At 33.7% G+C, this 19,505-nt stretch overlaps 1 protein-coding gene across 3 annotated transcripts in view; it reads left to right on the forward strand.

The window, feature by feature from the left end:
- The window catches only part of LOC136042025 (uncharacterized), a 118,820-nt gene extending 115,719 nt beyond the window's left edge, over window positions 1-3,101 (forward strand). For all 3 annotated transcript variants that reach the window (XM_065726881.1, XM_065726879.1, XM_065726880.1), the window contains one exon: window positions 1,986-3,101. In XM_065726881.1, coding sequence (XP_065582953.1) covers window positions 1,986-2,095 — 110 coding nt within the window. In that variant the 3' untranslated portion in view covers window positions 2,096-3,101. The remainder of the gene's footprint in view (window positions 1-1,985) is intronic.
- The last annotated feature ends 16,404 nt before the right edge of the window (window positions 3,102-19,505 follow it).

The following is a 19,505-nucleotide window of genomic DNA, read 5'->3' on the forward strand; positions in this document are numbered from 1 at the left end:
ATTAATTCATCTAAATTAGATTGGCGTTTGCCGCCTCACCATGATTTTATCCGCTTGTTTCATAACTTTTATTTATTTAATGTTATTGCTGTTCAATTGTTATTGGTGGTTTTTTTTTATGTAGTGTTATTGTTGATTCTCATGTTTGAATCACATTTTTTCTCTCCACTATTTATCTTGTGATTCAAGTGGGTTTTTAATAAATATTTTTATTATATTATTACATAAGAACTTCTACATGTGAGTGTCCTCAGACAGTGACACCCGGTCTGGAGACAAGTGCATCGGTTGTCAAACGCTCGCAGAAAACATTTAAATTAGATTCATCTAAATTAGATTGGCGTTTGCCGCCTCACCATGATTTGATCCGCTTGTTTCATAACTTTTATTTATTTAATGTTATTGCTGTTCAATTGTTATTGGTAGTTTTTTTTATGTAGTGTTATTGTTGATTCTCATTTTTGAATCACATTTTTTCTCTCCACTATTTATCTTGTGATTCAAGTGGGTTTTTAATAAATATTTTTATTATATTATTACATAAGAACTTCTACATGTGAGTGTCCTCAGACAGTGACACCCGGTCTGGAGACAAGTGCATCGGTTGTCAAACGCTCGCAGAAAACATTTAAATTAGATTCATCTAAATTAGATTGGCGTTTGCCGCCTCACCATGATTTGATCCGCTTGTTTCATAACTTTTATTTATTTAATGTTATTGCTGTTCAATTGTTATTGGTAGTTTTTTTTATGTAGTGTTATTGTTGATTCTCATTTTTGAATCACATTTTTTCTCTCCACTATTTATCTTGTGATTCAAGTGGGTTTTTAATAAATATTTTTATTATATTATTACATAAGAACTTCTACATGTGAGTGTCCTCAGACAGTGACACCCGGTCTGGAGACAAGTGCATCGGTTGTCAAACGCTCGCAGAAAACATTTGGGTCATTTTAAGACAAATGCTGTTTGAAATACTATCAGTTCAACAGATGATATCATAACACTTCAGCATGTATAAACCTCTTAAATATTTGACAAATAGAAAATAACACAGTCTTCAGTGAAAATTGTCCCTCCATTACCAGCCTCATTTTAAAAATGGACATTCACCAAAATAGCATGCTAAAACCAAAGCCACGAAAACGTGCAAATTTTTAACTATATTAATTTTTGATAAATAAATATGATATTAAAAACAATATAAATAACTTGAATTCCAATTTCCAATTATTTATATGATCTCAATTCCCAATAATGAGCAAAATCGCTGTTGAAGTTGATCCACTCGTTCGTCAAAAAGGCTAGTTGATTAAAAACTTCAACTGTATTTTGAAATACAGCTTTTTACTACTTATTATTTAAAAACCTTTAGAAATAGTAGTTTCTCAAAGAAAAGTAAATGTCCTTATTAAACCAAAGACGGACAGAAACGAAGTCCTAAAAAAAGTTCAAATTTGAAAAGAATCGAAATTACAATACATGAAAAAATGGAGCCTAAAACTACTGGAAATATTTGTGGCACAACGGGGCAGAAATTGTAACTTTTTGTGGCACGATCTCTTTTGTTATTTGAAAGCATCATTGATCACAGGACGAATTATGGAAAACAGCAGTAACCGCTGGAGGATTCATCTCATTATTTGCCGAAGATTTGTGAATAAATTCATGTGAAATTTTATTAATTTTATAATTATTGTTATTATGTTAAAAAATATCAGACACGGGGAATTGCCTTCAGGTTTTTCTTACCTAGAACCTAGTAAATAACTAACCACATTATCAAAGATGACTCTGCTGACGAAATACTCAGTTTTGTCGAAAAATTGCACCTAATTAGACGTAATAGTCACTCTCTTTCTTTGTCTCTATTTATCTCTCACTTGGTTTCTCTCATATTTTCTTAACCTTAAAAGACTTAACCTAAGGAATTTAAAGGAATTGAGTTTGATAGAAATACGAAGGATTTATTTTCCTCTTTTAGGAGAAGTCCCGGCTGCAATGCAAAGAAGCAATCGAAGCATGATCTTTCCGTCAATTCTCTTCCTGTGTTTGAGTTTTAATTTTATTTTCCCTCTAAAATTAAATCGGTGACAGAAGATCTCATACAGTGCAAGAAAACAGATGTGCATATTTTTATTTTTATGTTCGGCTATTATTTGACAATCCTTGGTGATCGAGAAGAGACTTAATGGAAACTAAAAAAATATTTGTTAATTAAAACCATGTTTTGTGGATAAAATTATGATCACCAGAATTTTTCTTGTCCTGCTCATAAAGGATATTTTAGTACTAACCATTGTCTTTTTCTTTTATTGTGCTAATCTTTTATATAGCTAATCTGTATAGTATATATAAGTTAACTGGGCATGGCTATCTTGGCTGCTAATCCAAATGGCTCTTTTGTCAGTTAATCGGGCATAGTTCTTTTCGCTGCTTTCACAAAAATCCTTTTTAGTGTAGTCCTAACTTTTGTTAGATTTTAAAACCAAACTAAGGAAACTTTTGATATTTTCAGTCTTGAAGCCTCAAGGTAGCTGAAAATCAATATTTGTATGGTTTTGATAAAACAAGTCGTATATTATGTATCTCCTGAAATATTTCAGAATATTCTATAGGGCCCTAAACAGTTTTTCTGTTTTTCATAAAAAAAAAGTCTAAATCTATCTGACTTGGTTTTGTAAACTCTTCTCAGCTTTATTAGAAAGCATTATCATGTTCATGACAGAAAATTGGTAGTGCAATTTCTTAGTGTGTTACATTTAGTTATAACAATAAAACCAAAATTAGCGGATCAAATTTTGTTCACTTATTTTTAGGAGTCTGTTTCTGGGATTTCTTTTACTTCATCCAACTTAACAATTTACCCTCCCTTATCCAAGCTTCTTCGTGAGTTCATAATTATCCATTGCTGGGGTTTAATTTTTATGGAGTAGGTTTTGTGTGCTTTGTCACCAAATAGCAGTCTGTTGCTTTTGCTTATTTAAGTTCGTTTTTAGTTAGTATTTTATTTACAAACTTCTTCTAATTTTTGTCAATTATTCTTGTTTTTTTTCAAGATACAAGGTTTGTACAAATAAACTACTATTTCAAATTTCAACTTGCACAAGTTCTTTAATTGTTCTGTAAGTAAGACTAAGAGCGTGAATTCAAGAGTATATTGCTAATTTATACATTTCTTTCAAATTTTAAGAACTACTATATACGGTCTCCAACAATGGCCACCTATTGAAGTTAAATTGACCCTTTTCTTTAGAGCTGTAATTCAACATTCGAAAAATACTTACACAGAAATCGAGACCTATCTTAACAAAGGGAATTTTAAAAATGTTGACAGCACTTCATATTTCTTAATTAAACCTGGAATTCTTATATTCTTGCTGGTAACAATTATTAGTAGGTAATGAGCTCTTAAACTGTTAAAAATTTCCAGAATATACAACATCCTCTGGAAGATGGTATCAGCTGTTACATACTGTAAAACAGAAATTGTTCGAACGGAGCCTTCTATTTGTGTCTGTGGGATATAACTTTTAAGGGTATTGTCTAGCAGCTCTGTAATGCAAAAGCATGAAGATTATACTCGGCTTCAAATCATCAGTGGACAGAAGATTCTGGGTGTATTTATCAAATCCGTCCAAACCCTAGGAAATTGTAACCTTGAAAGGGGTCAACTACACATTCTTCGACTGTAATTGATTCAGTGCGTGACTCTACTTGTCAAATGTCTCTCGACGGATTCCTCTCGTAGCCTGTTCTTTCTTTGGTGAGCTGTTTAATAGATACTACACTCTAGGCCGATACTCAATAATAGGTATCAAAATGGTTTTTAATAATTTGTTAAAGCTGTGAAAACGGGGCTTGTGATACGTACGTTTCAAAATATGGAGACGAAAATCCATCCTTTTATAGCTGTAAGTTTAAATACCAGATGTCCTGGTGTAGTTGTTCGTATACAGTGGGCAACAAAGGTTTCGTCTTTTTTTTCATATTCGGGGACATTGAATTCTAACGACTCTAGTCGTCCAGTGTATCAGTGTTCTTCTGTAAAAAAATTGCGATATAATAAATTGTCTATTTTTCTAAATAATTTGACATCCTCCGTAAAAGGATTAACAGCTAAATGTTTAATAACAATCGGGGGATTATTTATAAAAATACAAAACATTAAGTATCTTTTGGAAAATTTTATCTTTAAAATGTGTTTTGTCCTTCAAAAACTGGTCTTCCAAGTTTTGGACAAACACGAGTTTTTGCCCTCCAAAGAATTAACCCGCCCATGTTGTTAGTAATCAGAAACAAAATGAAACTCGTCGAATCAGCAAATACAGGAACAGCAAAAGTATCACATTAAAAAAAAAAATGTTGGAAATACTTAAAAGCTAATGATTTGTTTGTTACTTCGTTCAGGCTTCACGTTTTTTCTAAATATGCATAACCACAAAATAGATTCGAAAAAAGAACGCAACAGGTAAAAAAAATCCAACACAATGTTCAGCTTGGGGAAGGTATGATTTGATTGACTAATTTTTAATTTATTTCGAGATATCAAGCACAAAAATACGCCATGATAACCAAGGAATCAATGTAGTTAGCTATTGAATAGCCAGAAATTATGCTAAGACAAAATTAATAAAAAAATATACCCGGAAATCCAAACCCCTAAGCAGCACAGTTTCGTACAGTTCAACCCCACTAAATTCTATACCAGTATAATTTAAATATACTGAACATTAAACCTCACAACTGAGCCACAAAAATCACCCGGATGCAAGTTAATTCACTTTTTCTCAATCGAATATGATTCATTTTCCTTGCAATACGTCCACATACAAGTAAAATTCGTGCAGCAGGTGCTGGCATACCTCATCTCCACACAGGCCAGCCAATTCTAAAGTTTAATTTGCATCTCAATAATCAGAAAACTAGACATGCCGATTAATCACGTATATACGATCTTAATTTTGTTGTTTAAAATCAAGTCGTTTCAAGTGATCGGTAATAACTTTCTAAAACATCACTAAAATTTTAACTTGCACATCAATTCCTCTTGCCTATCAGGAACTTATAGTTAATGTTTTCAATCCCTTTTCACCAACCAACAAGAAGCATTTTAAACAATTTAAACGTCAACAACCAACCAATCTGTCTAAGTTACTGTCCTGTCATAATTTCCCTAGTGAATTTGAGATAAAATCTGGAAACCCTTGAAAATTGTTAGGCCCTAAATTAATTACAGCACAGTTTCCAGCGTGATGAAGGAAATATTTTAAAAAATACTGAGCAATGGTATAGCTGGTGACTTCCTTGAAAATTGTTTGACCCTAAATTAACTGCATTACTGTTTCTATAGTGAAGAAAGAAAGTAATTTCGGTGATTCGGCATCTACATACGACAAAAACGAAAAAAAAAGCAAGGGTGATTTTTAGCCAAAAGAAAAAAAGAAAAGATAGAGCAAATAATTCGGCAAAGACTTCCGCTAGGCTGTCCGAAGTACTTATTAATAGGAAAGACGAAAGACTATATATATATATATATATATATATATATATATATATATATATATATATATATATATATATATATATATATATATATATATATGTATATATATATATATATATATATATATATATATTATACATACATATATACATATATATATATATATATATATATATATATATATATATATATATATATATATATATATATATATATATATATATATATATATATATATATATATATATATATATATATATATATATATATATATATATATAATACTTTTGAACCAGACTGCACTGAATCAAAAAGTAGTTCAAAAAACAGATTCAAAGAAGTTAAGAACCATTCAAAAATTAGGTTGGGCATGAATTATCTAAATAAATATTACTGAAGCCTGTCTCCTTATTTGATCTGCATTAAGATGGCTAGATTGATCTTGAGTTTAAAATAAGAAAGAATTTGCGCTGAGCCTCCCTTTATTAAACAGTGATAACCAGGATTTATAAGAATACTCTCAGTATCTCTTTTTAAAGCGAAGGCTGTATGTATACATTTTTAAAATTTCAATTGCTTCCCTAAGAGATTTTGGTACTACCAAGGCTAAGAGTATTTAAGTAAAAATTTGAAGAAATGTCGAAGGAAAAGTTCAATTAATTCAAAACATACTATGTGTATGCATATTGTAAAAAGGGTGCGACAACAATATCTTTTGAACGGCTTAATGAATCAAACTGAAACTTCTAGGGTGTAATGAGGGGATGTTCTACTGGGCAAAACGCAACATGTGCATACTACTACTGCTATTAATACTTCTGCTATTGCTGTTACTACTACTGCTACTACTACTACCACTACAACTAGTACTTTTACTAATACTACTACTATTAATACTATAACTACTAATACTACTACTGTTACTACTAGTACTACTACTACTACTACTAAGACTAATTCAACACTACTACTCCTAATTTTAATTTCACTACTACTATGATAATAACACCATTAAAACTAAGTGCATGAAGGTTAAAATTTGAGAGAATATAGAAGGGAGATTCGAAATAAATAAAAAAAAACTAAGTATATAGAGATTGTCCAAGAGCTGTGTCTCAGGAATGGATTAGAGCATTAAGTTGGACCATTCAGGAAGTGCTTAAAGGCTCAGATCAATTGATGAAAAGGGAATATTTGCACGCTACTCTACTACTGATACTACTATTTCAACAACAACATCAACTACTATTACTACCGCCACTACTACTACTCCTACCACTAGCCTAGGACTTGGCTTCTATAATGAGTACTACAAGGCTGTAAATATTCAAATGAAAGTTAGGGGACATAATGAGGAGAAAGTTGAACTAAACCAATACATACAATGTGCATAGCCTACATATTGTCAAAAGGACGTATCAGCAATATTTTTGGAACAGCTCACCGTGACAAACTGAAATTTCAAGGGCGTTTGAGGGGGATATTCAACTGGCAAAAGGGCAACATGTGTACACTCTTACTGTTAATAATATTGCTGCTATTATTGTTACTGATACTACTACTAAAACACCGGTTTTGCTTCTAGTGCTCTTACTACTACCACTACTACTATGGTACTAGTACTTTTATACTAGACTGAGGGTGAGCAAGTAAAATTTGAGAGACTATAGTGGGGAAACTAGAACCAAATCAAAACCCACTATGTGTATGTAGGTTGTCATAAGGTCACATTTCAAGAATGGATTTGTGAACTAAGCTTGAATAATATGTGCACGCTAATGCTAATACTCCTCACACTGCTTCTGCTACTACTACAGCTACTCCGGCTGCTACTTCTGTTGCAACTACTATTAACGCAACGAATATTGTTAATAATAATACTTCTTTTTTTGCCTTCTTTCGGATATATTACAAAAATGTGCTAGAGGAGTAAAAACAAGGAAAAAACAAAAATATTTAACGATTATACTGTAAAGTGACCAACATGTCTAACCATGAAAGACAAACAAGTAGAAAATTAAACCAACACTAAGACACAGGACCTATCAGTCTACCCAACCATATATAATAGATGGTTAAGCGAAAAGTCGGATATTTTCTAACACCAGTCATCAAAACGAACTGATAGTTCATCCATATTAACAACTATATCGAAAACATCGCATTTTTGATACCGGTAAAATTGGATCCTAATTTGTATTTTTTTTTTTTTTTATCAGTTATAGAGAACAGATTCCAAATGGAAGCATAAAAAACCCATGCAGTGCAAACATGGAGTTATAAGGCTTTCCCAACGTATATTTGTCAAATTACCCTTTAATTTTTGCCACCATACCGTATGTTTTGCAGAGTTTATTTTTTTTAGCTCATTAATAACAAGAGCACATGATGTTCTTATCTACGAACAAAAAGGGCCACCCAAAAACCTCATAGAGTCGGATCTAGGAGCAGAGATCAAGGGTATTTTGAGGGACTCTGATTGTGCCTTCTGCACGGGCTTACAATCATCAATTCGGTTTTCAACGGTTTAATAGCAAGGTTGATTAGTACTCTTCGATTTATTAGTAGTAATAGTAGCATCAGTAGTTATAGTAGTAACAGTAGGAGTAGAGTTAATAGTAGCAGTCTTAGCTTTAGTAGCAGTATTAGTAGCAACAATAATGATAAGAGTAGCAGAAGTAGTAGTTGTAGGAGTAGAAGCAGTATTATTATGATGCAAATATTGTCTTTTGGTTAGTTCAACATCCCCTACAACAAGCGTTGTAAGTATTAATTTCACATACGAAACTGTTCCGAAGATATTGCTGATATGCTCTTTTGACAGCCTGCATGCGGATGGCAGACTGTCATCCGTATAAATGAAATTTTCAGAAATATTATCTGAAAATTTCACCTTCATACCCTTAGGCATAGTTGTAATAATAGTCAAAGTAGCCCTTAATCAAGTAGTTACGATACAAGTAGTAATTCGAGCGACAGTAAATGTAGTAGTTTGAACTAGTAAATGTTGCAGTAGCAGTAGGATTAGTAGCGGTGCGTACATATTGGCATTTTGTCAATTGATCATCCCCTTTAAGTATTCTCTGAAAGTTCCAACTTAATGAACAAACCAATCCTTTAGATATGCTGTTTAGATAACCTAAATACACATAGTCTTTTTTGTTAGTTCAAATTTGTCATTAATATTCTCTCAAATTATAAGTTCATTGACTTAGCCTTAATAATACTAAATCACAGTAGTTTCGGTGGTAGTAAAGGTAGTCACAGTGTTCGTGTTGTAATTGTAGTAGTAGTAGTAGCAGCAGTAGCAGCAATATTGTTAGCGGTAGCAGCATGTGTATATTGCCTTTTGGTCAGTTGAACATCGCTTTCATGATGCCCTGGAAGTTAAGCCTTGACACGTTAAACCTTTCCAAAAATATTGTTGATGTGCACTTTTGACACCCTTTTGACGCCCTTTTCACCTTAGTACCCTAAGATTTACAAGTTATTGAAACTGAAGTAGTAGTTGGTATAGTTTGGCAGGTGTAGTTGGGGAGGGGATAGTTCACCTCCAACACTATTGACTATTAAAAGGGAATTAGAGCTTCCAATTTCAACCAAATGAGCCAGCTGTAAAGTTTATACAACCATCCTTTCAATAAGAACCTTAAATGCCCCAGGGGCATAACTTACAACCCTTGCCGTTAGGCTCTGGTTAATTGCGCTCTGATCACTTTGACTCTTAACAAGGACACTAGAACACTTAAAACTTAAAAAGGACACTAGGTACTAAAACTTTTAGTGCTCGATCGAATGAGCTCCTTCTGAAGTTTCTACGATACTTTCTTGTATGCGAAGTTGTACGTTGGTAAAATAAAAACAATAAATTGTGCCTTTATCGCTCTTTACTTGGGGAGCACTATTGCGCTACTTATGACGACAAGACTGATTTACACAAAAAAAGAGTACTTGTTAAAATGAAAGTAAAGACTGAAAGAATTATCCTGTATCTTGGAAAAGCTGCCAACCCCCATAAAATTAGGATTCACTAATACATTTAGAAAGGAAATGTGAAGCTAGTATTGTAAAATCACGCATATCGTACATACAAGCATATACACAAGCACTCACATCTTTTCGTTAGAGAAAATTTTTTGACAGAGTTTTAGATGAATATGGTAAAAAAAAAACAGCTTTAGTTGGAGATTTACTAATTGGTTGCTATATTATATCTCATTGAAGGAAAAAGATGGATGAATTGCTTTAAAGCTATGGTAGTCACTTGATAGCTCTCCTTTTCAATTAAGTAACTCCCAGTAGAACCACACCAAGTCGGTGAGAACACGGTAAAAGGAAACAATAAACCCTTTTTGTTTGAAATCCATGAAGAATAAAAAAAATAGCTTGGGAATTTATTACTGTAGCAACTAAAAGTGTTGGAAACTTAAAGCTGACATTAAGCAATGTGGTTGAAGCTAACTTCAGTCTTCCCCGGAAAAAATTCAATAATTATTTTTTGGCTCCTTTTAAGGAAGCTAAAAAGGGAAGAACGAAAGAAAACATAAAATAAGTGGAGATAACTAGTTCACAAAGTTATAAAGAATATAGAAATTGCAGTGAACGATAGACTCAAGCGTAAAACGAACGTAACATACCAAAAATAATAGGTAACATATCTTCATCTCTAACCCTTTAAAGGGAGAGAGTTCTTGATTAGGTTAAGATTGAAATACTATGCAAAAGTTTATCAGACCGATAGCTTAGTAAAATAGCTTAGTTATCAGACCGATAGCTTAGTAAAAGTGGCAATTGGTCTATTTGAATCAACTTATTTATTTTTTACTGAATAAATGATTAGATGACATAGGCCTTTTACGAAATGTGCAGGTTAATAATAGTGGTTATATATCTAATGGCATTTTGTGTAATAACCATAAATCGTAGTTTCCACACCAGTGTCAAATTTAATATCGTCATCTGTTAAGTTTCATCAATTTCATTGGCATCTCCATCACCGTTAAACACACGACATTTGTTTTCATCTCAGTGACCGCCATGTCTCTATTTTATCTGAAGGGTTGGAAGAAGGTGATCTGGCGGTGCAAGAATCGGGACGGTGGAAAACTTCTTTGTTTATCGTTTTCATGATCTCTCTTGACATCAAACTCAATGTATATTTTCTGTGAGGGCTGATTTCGGTATGCAATTCTTCTCTGTTTCATTTCACAGGGCCTATTTGTTCAGCTGCCGTTGTTTGACTGTTTACGTTATAGTCAATGATTACAAACCTTTTGAATACTTCTGGATTCGTAATAAGGTAAATGTAACTGATTCTAGAACTACTTGGAATTAGAATTGTTGCTACAAAACTAGAATTGTCACACCAATAAATAAATAAAAAGACATATTTGACAACCAATTTCGACATTAAAAGGAAGCATATCATCTAACATTACTCCAGCACCCCCTCCCCTATCCCCACTCAGAAAATACACCCTAAAAAATAAAATGACGAACAACCGACTACTACCGATTACCTACCAAAACCTTCATGCGCGTCAAACAACAAAAATAGACATTTTCAACTTGGCCCCGAGATATCCATTAGCCTGGTCTATTAAAAATAATACTTAAAATCTAAAATGCTTTTTCGTTTTTCTAAGGGCGACAAACATCTGAGACCTGAGCCGAATTGAACAGGGTATTCCAGGCAGTATGAGAAGAGTCAGAAGACCGAAGTCTAGGCTAATCTTACTGGCGAAGTGATTAGAATCCGAATGATGCTAAGTACGAAAATGATGCGTAGAATGACCAGAGACAAAGAGATGAACTACTTCTGGGGTCGGAGAAATATCACCGCGTGTTAGGAGAAAAAATAAAAGTATGAATGAACAACTTGACATCTAGATAGTGAGGCAATAAGAGATGTAAGACCGAACTAAACTATGAAAAATAAATTTTAGAATGAACCAAGAAAAATGTGTTAGAGCCTTCTAAACAACTTTAGATTTCTCTACATCTTTATTTTAATTGGACACATATGATGCTTGAAAGAGAAATTTTCAGAAAGAATAATACCTAGGATCCGAATATATAGAGCCCTAGGTATGATTAGTATATCCTTGAAAGATAAATTCCAAATGGTTAAGGGGAAGTCTGAGAAATAGGCGAGAGAATCAGGTAGCTTGGCTTAGCAACATTTTGGTCCAGGCAATTAGTATTTAATCATGGAATTACCTTATTACTGAACTTTGCAGGACAAGAAACTTAACTATAAGGGATGTCATTTCGAAAGTCAGGAGTTTGCTCCATACTTCAGTTTTGACGCTCCGCAATTTCAACCATATTCATGCTCAGCAACGGGGATGATCAAGCTGCTAAACAGGCGCCTGTTTAGTTTAAATAGACCGTTGTTCTTCCATTGATTGGCAAAGCTTTGGAATCTGGAGTTGGCAAGCGCAAGTCGTGGCTTTAGATCAGACCTGCACAACTATCGGTAGAGATGAGAATCCAAGGCGCAATAATCTCTTTACTGTGTCAGTCCATTGTTCACTCATTGAAATATATATATTTTTGGCGAGGGGAGGGGGTTGTTCTTACTGATTTGAAGTGGCTACCGCAATCTGTATATTACTTTTTGGCTTCTTAGAGCTTGTCTGCTTGAGATTGGGATTTCTGTGTCAGGCGAGTTGATTTGTTTTCGTTACCCAGGGTCACCTTTTCATCTTCACTTAATCCTAGTCCTTGCTACTTGGTCTTCTTAACGTTAATTTGCAAACACATTCTAGCACTTTGAACTCACAAAACCTCTAAGGGTCCATACATTTTGCTCACAGTTTCTTCTAGGATACTTGTAGAATAAGAATAATAAGTAAATAAGAAATAAGTTCAGGCAAATTTTGCTTCCCCATTTGATTTCCGGTTCTCCCGTAACCTTTGCTGCACTCCTTTAAAAAAGTCCATTTAAATGATTCATAAAAATGGGGTAGAAAACCAAACATGATCCAAAAAATGGGGTAGAAAAGGTAGGAAACCAGCTACAAAGCTCATTTCTTACCTTAACCACAGGATTGCTATTCCTGCACAAAGCATTCACTTATCACTTTATTGTATATGTCTTTATTAACGAATTTTGATACCAGTAGATACATCAAAAGAATGGAATTTTTATGCTGATTTTCAATATATAAGTTTCATCATGTTTAGTCCTGCTAAAAAAAACAATTTTTTTTTTATTATTGAAAAAAGGGGAAACCCCCTAAAAGTCATAAAATTTTAATAAAAAGCACACTATCCGATTCAGCGTATCAATGAGCCCTACTGTAGACGTTTCAAGCTATTATCTACCAAAATGTGGAATCTTATATTTTTTGCCAGAAGAAAGATCACGGATGTGTTTATTTGTTTTTTTCTTTCCCCAGGGGTGATCTTATCGACCAGTGGCTCTAAAATGTTTTGAGAGGACTCGTTCAAACGTAAATTAAAAGTTATAGTGCCCTTCTTAAGTGACTTAAAAACTGGAGGGCAACTAGGCCCCCTCCAACGATCATTTTTTCCCAAGCTGCCGGATCAAAATTATGAGATAGCCATAATAAAAAAATCTAACCACTATGTCTTTGAGGACGATTTATTCCCCACAGTCCCCGAGGGAAGGGCTGCAAGTTATGGAATTTGCCCATTGTTTACATGTAGCATTGGCTATTGGGAAGTATACAGACGTTTTCAGGGGTGATTTTTCTGGTGGGGGGGGGTGTGTATGGGGAAAAGGGTTACGTGGGAGGATCTGACCATGGAGGAGTTTTTCATGGAGGAAGAGAATTTTCCATGAAGGGGATGCCGGATTTCCCAGCAGTATTTAAGAAATTATAAGAAATTACATAAAAAAACAAGTTTCTTCAAATGATAGTAAGTAGCAACATTAAAACTTAAATAAACAGAAACTATTAAGTATATAAGGGGGTTCGCCCCCTGGTCAATAACTCGCTCTCTAGGCTAAAGTGATTTTAGTACTTTCAAAGGAGCTATTAAACGGCCTTCGCGATTCAGGGGTTACTCTTAAAGACTTGGAACCAAAATTCGAACTTTAGCGCAATGAGCGAGGTACTGATGAGGGGGCGAACCCCTTCATTACGTAATAATTTATGTTCGTTCTTAAACTTTTAATATTGCTTCTTACTTTCAGTTAAAAAAACTGGGTTTTATTTAACTTTTTTAATTTTTTTTATTTAACACTATATGAGGATAAAACCTTTACTAAAGCTTTCCTACTTTCTGAATCTAACGCTTACTCATAACTTGTAAAACTGAGGACTAAAGGTGTTTAATGAATCACACAATACTCAAGTGTTATTCTAAGAATGAAAATTTGGTTAAACCATCGTTTACCCTTGCTAAAAGCTAACTATTCTTCTCTTAAAACTGTTCTTCTAAATCTAAATTGTTTATTAAATACAGACTAAAGTAATGGATTTGAATTTATTTTATTATAATATGTTGAATTGTTTATGTGGGAATTTAATTTATGTTCTTACAATATTCCTCTTTTATTCTTTACTGTCTTCACATAATTTTGACTGGTGCCATATTATACTTTGGGACAATGCTTTGAATGATACGTCCCTTCTCACTTTATGTTTGTTTGTTATTCTGTCACCTTCATGTAGCCTGATTTTTGTTTAGTGATGTCAGAATACTTGTAGCTCACATAATTTTAACCGGTCACACATTATAGTTTGTGCCAATACTTTGGATAATATGTGCCTTCCTACTGATTTTTCTTTATGTTTGTTTGTGACCCAATCACCATCATGTTGCTTGGTTTCTATAGTTTTTTTTTTTTTAATGTCAGCACACTTTTAGCTCACACAATTTTGACTGGTCCCATATTATATTTTGGACCGATATTATGAATGATATATGCCATACCACTGATATTTCTTTAGGTTTGTTTGTGATCCTACCACCTTCATATAGGCTGATTTCTATCATATTTTTGTCATGTCAGCATAGTTGCAGCTCATATAATCTTGACTGGTTCCACATTTATACTTTCGGCCAATACTTTGATATATGTGCCATCCCGCTATTATTTCTTTATCTATGTTTGTGATCTTGTCACATTCATATAGCCATATAGACCTATGTTTTGGGTCTATTTCTTGACTTTTCAAAGGCATTTGATATGGTCGACCACTTTGTTCTTTTGCCTAATGGCTTAGGTTTTACCTCTCGGGAAGATCTCAGTATGTGTCATTTAATGGTATTCTTCCTCTACTTTGCCTATATTAAAAGGTGTCCCACGGGGCTCTGTGCTTGGACCTCTTTTGTTTTTAATTTATATTCATGATCTTGTCGATGGTCTTCATCCTTTGTGCACCCTATTATTTTTACTGACGTAACTTTTTCAGTGCTGCAGTGGACCACTTCCATTTACCACTTCCGTAGCTCAAAGTCCTCTTGATAAAATAAAAGATTGGTTCTAATCAAATGGTATGGTTCTCAATAACCGAAAAAATGCCATTGTATACTTTACCCTGAAGTGTACAATGAACTCTTCAGGACCCCTTATCGTATGACAGACACACAGGAGTCAATCATCCTGACTTATGGGAATGATATTATACTGCAAGCTACTATGGTGAAATTTCTTGGTGTGTATCTTGACTGTCTCTTTCTTTCAAACCATATATCTCATACCCACTCCCTTGTCCTCCGCGAGTCTCCAATGTTACGCTGGGTTAACTCTGTTCTTCCCCCAGATGTTATGCTCTTTCTTTACTAGGCTTTTATTTTTCCTTACATTTCTTATTGTTGAACTGTCTGAGGTAGTACTAAAGGATCTATTCTGTGCTCACTTCAAAGAACCCAAAATAGGGCAGTGAAGGCTACTTATTTTCAACCAGGATTTTACCATTCCTCTGACCTTTATAATGATACTGGAATAGCTTCGCTGGATCATATTGTGGGTAAAAGTTTCCTTTATTTAGCGCATTCTGCTTTTCTAGTGAAACTTCCACAGTCTCTGCAACAGTTTTTCTTACGGGCAGGCTCAGGTAGGTACTCATCTTCTTTACGTAGCTTTTCTGGCAAATTTATTTTACCCAAACGATCATCAACAGTGGCTAAAAGGTCTCTTGATCAATCGGTTCTGCTATGGAACTCCATCTCTCCTGATGTACCTCTATTTCTCTCTGTAAAGGCAGTTGCTCGTCGGGTGCGTCCAGTTTAGGATTTTCTCTAATTTATAAGACTCTTCTCTTTATTTAATATGTTTTTTTTATTCTAAAAAGTTTCTGGATTCTATCTCTTTTCTTCATTTAAATTCTTTTTCAGTTATGTGTTTAATTTTCCTTCTAAATCTCCTATCTGATAAATCTCCTTGTCTTGTTCCAGTGTTCTTTTTTCTTTTCTTTTTTCCTGTAAGGGCTTGTATTTTTATTGTATGTCCTTTTTTTATTGTGTGAGATTTATAAAAGTGTTACTTTACGTTTTGTAATGTTTTTTAGTATTAATAAAATGATTGGTTGATTGATTGATATATATTCCATGATGTATCTGCATTTTCCATGGTTCTAAAATGTGGTTATTTCAATCAGGAATCTTAACATGAGAAAAAAACTTTTGAGATGTACAAATCAACGAGACGCTTTCTCTGAAGGGGTTATAACCATTTCTTATATTTAAAATTATTGTTCAGTAAATTTCTAGGTTTCCCCTATTTTCTTTGCTAAGTAATGAAATTTATTTTAAAAAAAGTCTGAAAGGAAAAAAAGCATGAATTTCTCTACCAAAAACAGAAAAGCAATAAGGAAAACTTTTAGCACCACTGCTGGAAGTGTTTTGTTGTTGAAAAAACAGCTGTTTTAATGCGATTTCACTCCACATATCATTTTTCCACGACATAAAAGACTCCGTTTGGTCACGTTCGTTGGTTCTTGCACAGCCAAGTTAATTTAAATACTGTCCCACGGTTGTCTCCTTTGTTAAGCTAAAATCAGAGCAGCTTAACCGCTTCCTTTTTATGGGTGGCTAGGGATCTAAATTTATTTTGAAAGACAATTTTCATTTTGTACGGATTGAAATATAGCCTATGACTGTTTTACAAACAGATATGAAGCCAGATTTTAACTTGAAAAGGAAGCTACAAGTTGAGAATTGTTGCTTGAAGCACTTTCAAAGAGTAGTACGATAATTGAAGAAGTTGGAACTCCTTTTATATTTTCAGTTACTTTTAGTTTCTCATTTTCAACATTCATTTAACAACATAGAGAGAATTAACTAGCAACTGGATTCCCCTTAAACTTATCACGATTCATCAGTTTCATCATCATCAAATCTCATCATTTGATGCGCCCCAGCATTAAATCGTCGACATACATTTATTACCATATTTTGTTCCAAAACAAAATATTTTTTTTGAATTGCCTTCAAAAACCAAGATTTTTCATAGCATCGTGTACACAATAGTTTAGAATTAGTAAAGGAAGATTCGTCGTATTCATTATTTATAACATTTTATTTTTCTTCTGATTATCCATTGTTTTCTCTGCCTAGTCCCACGAGACCAATTATCTCAGCATGTTTTGAGAAAACCTATTCTTGTGTACGCTATGCCATCTAAAAAATGGAACGCATCAGAGGGCACCAATAAGCCCCATATAATGCCGTTTGTGCTCCCATGTGCCCTAGTGGTCTTATGTTACATCAGATCAAAATTCAAGACAGAACTTTTAATCATAATAGTTTTAGACCTAGGGGGGGAGGGACATAATATTAGTCAAATGATCATTTTCAAAGCAGCAGCTCCATATATCAAAGAATTCGTGGTAACAAACTGAAAGTAAGGAGCGACACGGCTCAATTGGAACTGAAACTCTAAAAAACTGAATTTTGATAAAAACAGATGCATAAGAAATACTAAATTATTATGCTGATTCCAAATATAATAAGTTCATTAAGTTTAATGTTAGCCAGCTAAGTTACAAGCCTAAGAAAATTGGCCCAATTGTCATAAACGGGGAAAACACCTACAAGATGTCAAGTGATCTTAATCAAAATTACACTATCAGATTCAGGATATCAGAGGGCCCTTTTGTAGAGACTTAAAGCTCCTATAGAAAAAAGTAAAATTTTGAATTTCCCCCCAGAAGACATATAACGGATGCGTGTTTGTCTATTTTGTTTCCCCAGAGCTAATTATATCCCACCAGTGATCCTAGAAGATCGGATGAGGGTTTATTCAACGTATGAAAAATTCAAAGGCCACTAGCCCCCCTCCCAAGCCCTAACCCAAAAGATATTTGAATAGAAGTTTACCGTGCCCTAAACATCGAAGACTTTCGTAAAATCTTCGACACAGAGTAATTTACAATTTTTCTTTATTTATAATTGGTATTATATTGAATCAATTGAAACTTTGTTGAGAGAGAGAGAGAGAGAGAGAGAGAGAGAGAGAGAGAGAGAGAGAGAGAGAGAGAGAGAGAGAGAGAGAGAGAGAGAGAGAGAGAGAGAGAGAGAGAGAGAGAGAGAGAGAGAGAGAGAGAATTTATTCAAAAACACAAAAATAAATTATACATAAATACATGTATAAAGTACACAAAAAAATACAAAAATACATGGCTTGTGCGGCCATTCTCGAAACTACAAAACAAATCACCTATGGATTCCCCTAAAACAAATAAAAACAAGCAATAAAAAGACAACACTTGAGATCCTGTATTACATTAGCATAATATAACAACACTATCATGCAGTATTTCCCTGCTTTATCTATATACCAAAAAAAAAAAGTAAAAAAATAAAAATCATAAATCATAAATACCAAAACATTGGTCCCTAAGCAGCCCACGGAAAGTCGGCCTATCAGTCTCTTGAACTACGTCATAAGGAAGGGACTTCCGTATAGAATGAAGAACATGGCGAATCGAAAATGCTCACCTTGTAGACCTTTTAATCGGTTTTGTAATTGCTGACGAATTCCTTGCCTCATATTCAGCCTCATCTCTCTCAAACACACCAACCAACGATTGAGTTGAATTTTTATGCAACATATCAAACATAAATAGAGCCTAATAGAAACTAAAACTACCTGAAACTGGTAAAATATTAATTTTTTTATAACTATTTCTAACTGATATACGATTACCACAATTAACAAGAACCCGAATCGCCGAATTTCGGAGAGCACGTAATGACTTCAAATGTGTTTGAAAAGTAGATGACCACACCAAACAACAATAAATCAAATAAGGGTGGACAATAGAAAAATATTTCAATCCAAGTATATTAACTGGGAAAAAATATTTCAACTTTCTCAGAATCCCTACATTCCGAGGAATTTTTGATGATATACATTGTATATACTCAACTGCTTTCCTTGTTTTCTGGGCTTCTCTCTGGAGTTGTGCCACTTCCGTATTATGGACTGGGTGTGAGTTGAAGAATCACTGAGAAGGGAAATGCTGCATATTAGTTTGAGCCTTCTTTAATCTTTAGTGGAATCTGATTCCAGTCACGAATTCCTTATTTTCTTTACTATCAACCTTTACTCAGGAAAAAGATTCCTATAGACATGTTCCTTTAGAGGATTTACAGTTTTTCTTCATAATAAAATGCAACACATTCAATGTTGGGGACTAAAACTCATAAAACCTTCCTTCGATCGAAACTTAAAGATACAAGGGAAAAGCAGGTGGATAAAATAGATATACTTTAACAGAAACGTGAAAGGTTTATTTCACTGAATAGCAGTTACTTTATAAGGCTTTAATTAACTTGCAATTAGGAAGATTAGCCTCTAGACATGCTATCGAACTACTATAGATCAAATATGAAATACCTTTTAATTTTCTTAATACGTCAATAGTTAATGACTAGAATAATATCAGAACACAAATTCGATGCGAAATAGCTATTTTGAAATTTTGATAACTGCTACTTCTGATAACAAGGACTTCAATAAAGTTTGAAGTCCAAGGTATGAAGTCAAGCCTGCATTTAAGCACATAGACGTTTCTT

Source organism: Artemia franciscana, unplaced genomic scaffold, assembly GCF_032884065.1.
Source record: "Artemia franciscana unplaced genomic scaffold, ASM3288406v1 PGA_scaffold_56, whole genome shotgun sequence".
Lineage (NCBI taxonomy): Eukaryota > Metazoa > Arthropoda > Branchiopoda > Anostraca > Artemiidae > Artemia > Artemia franciscana.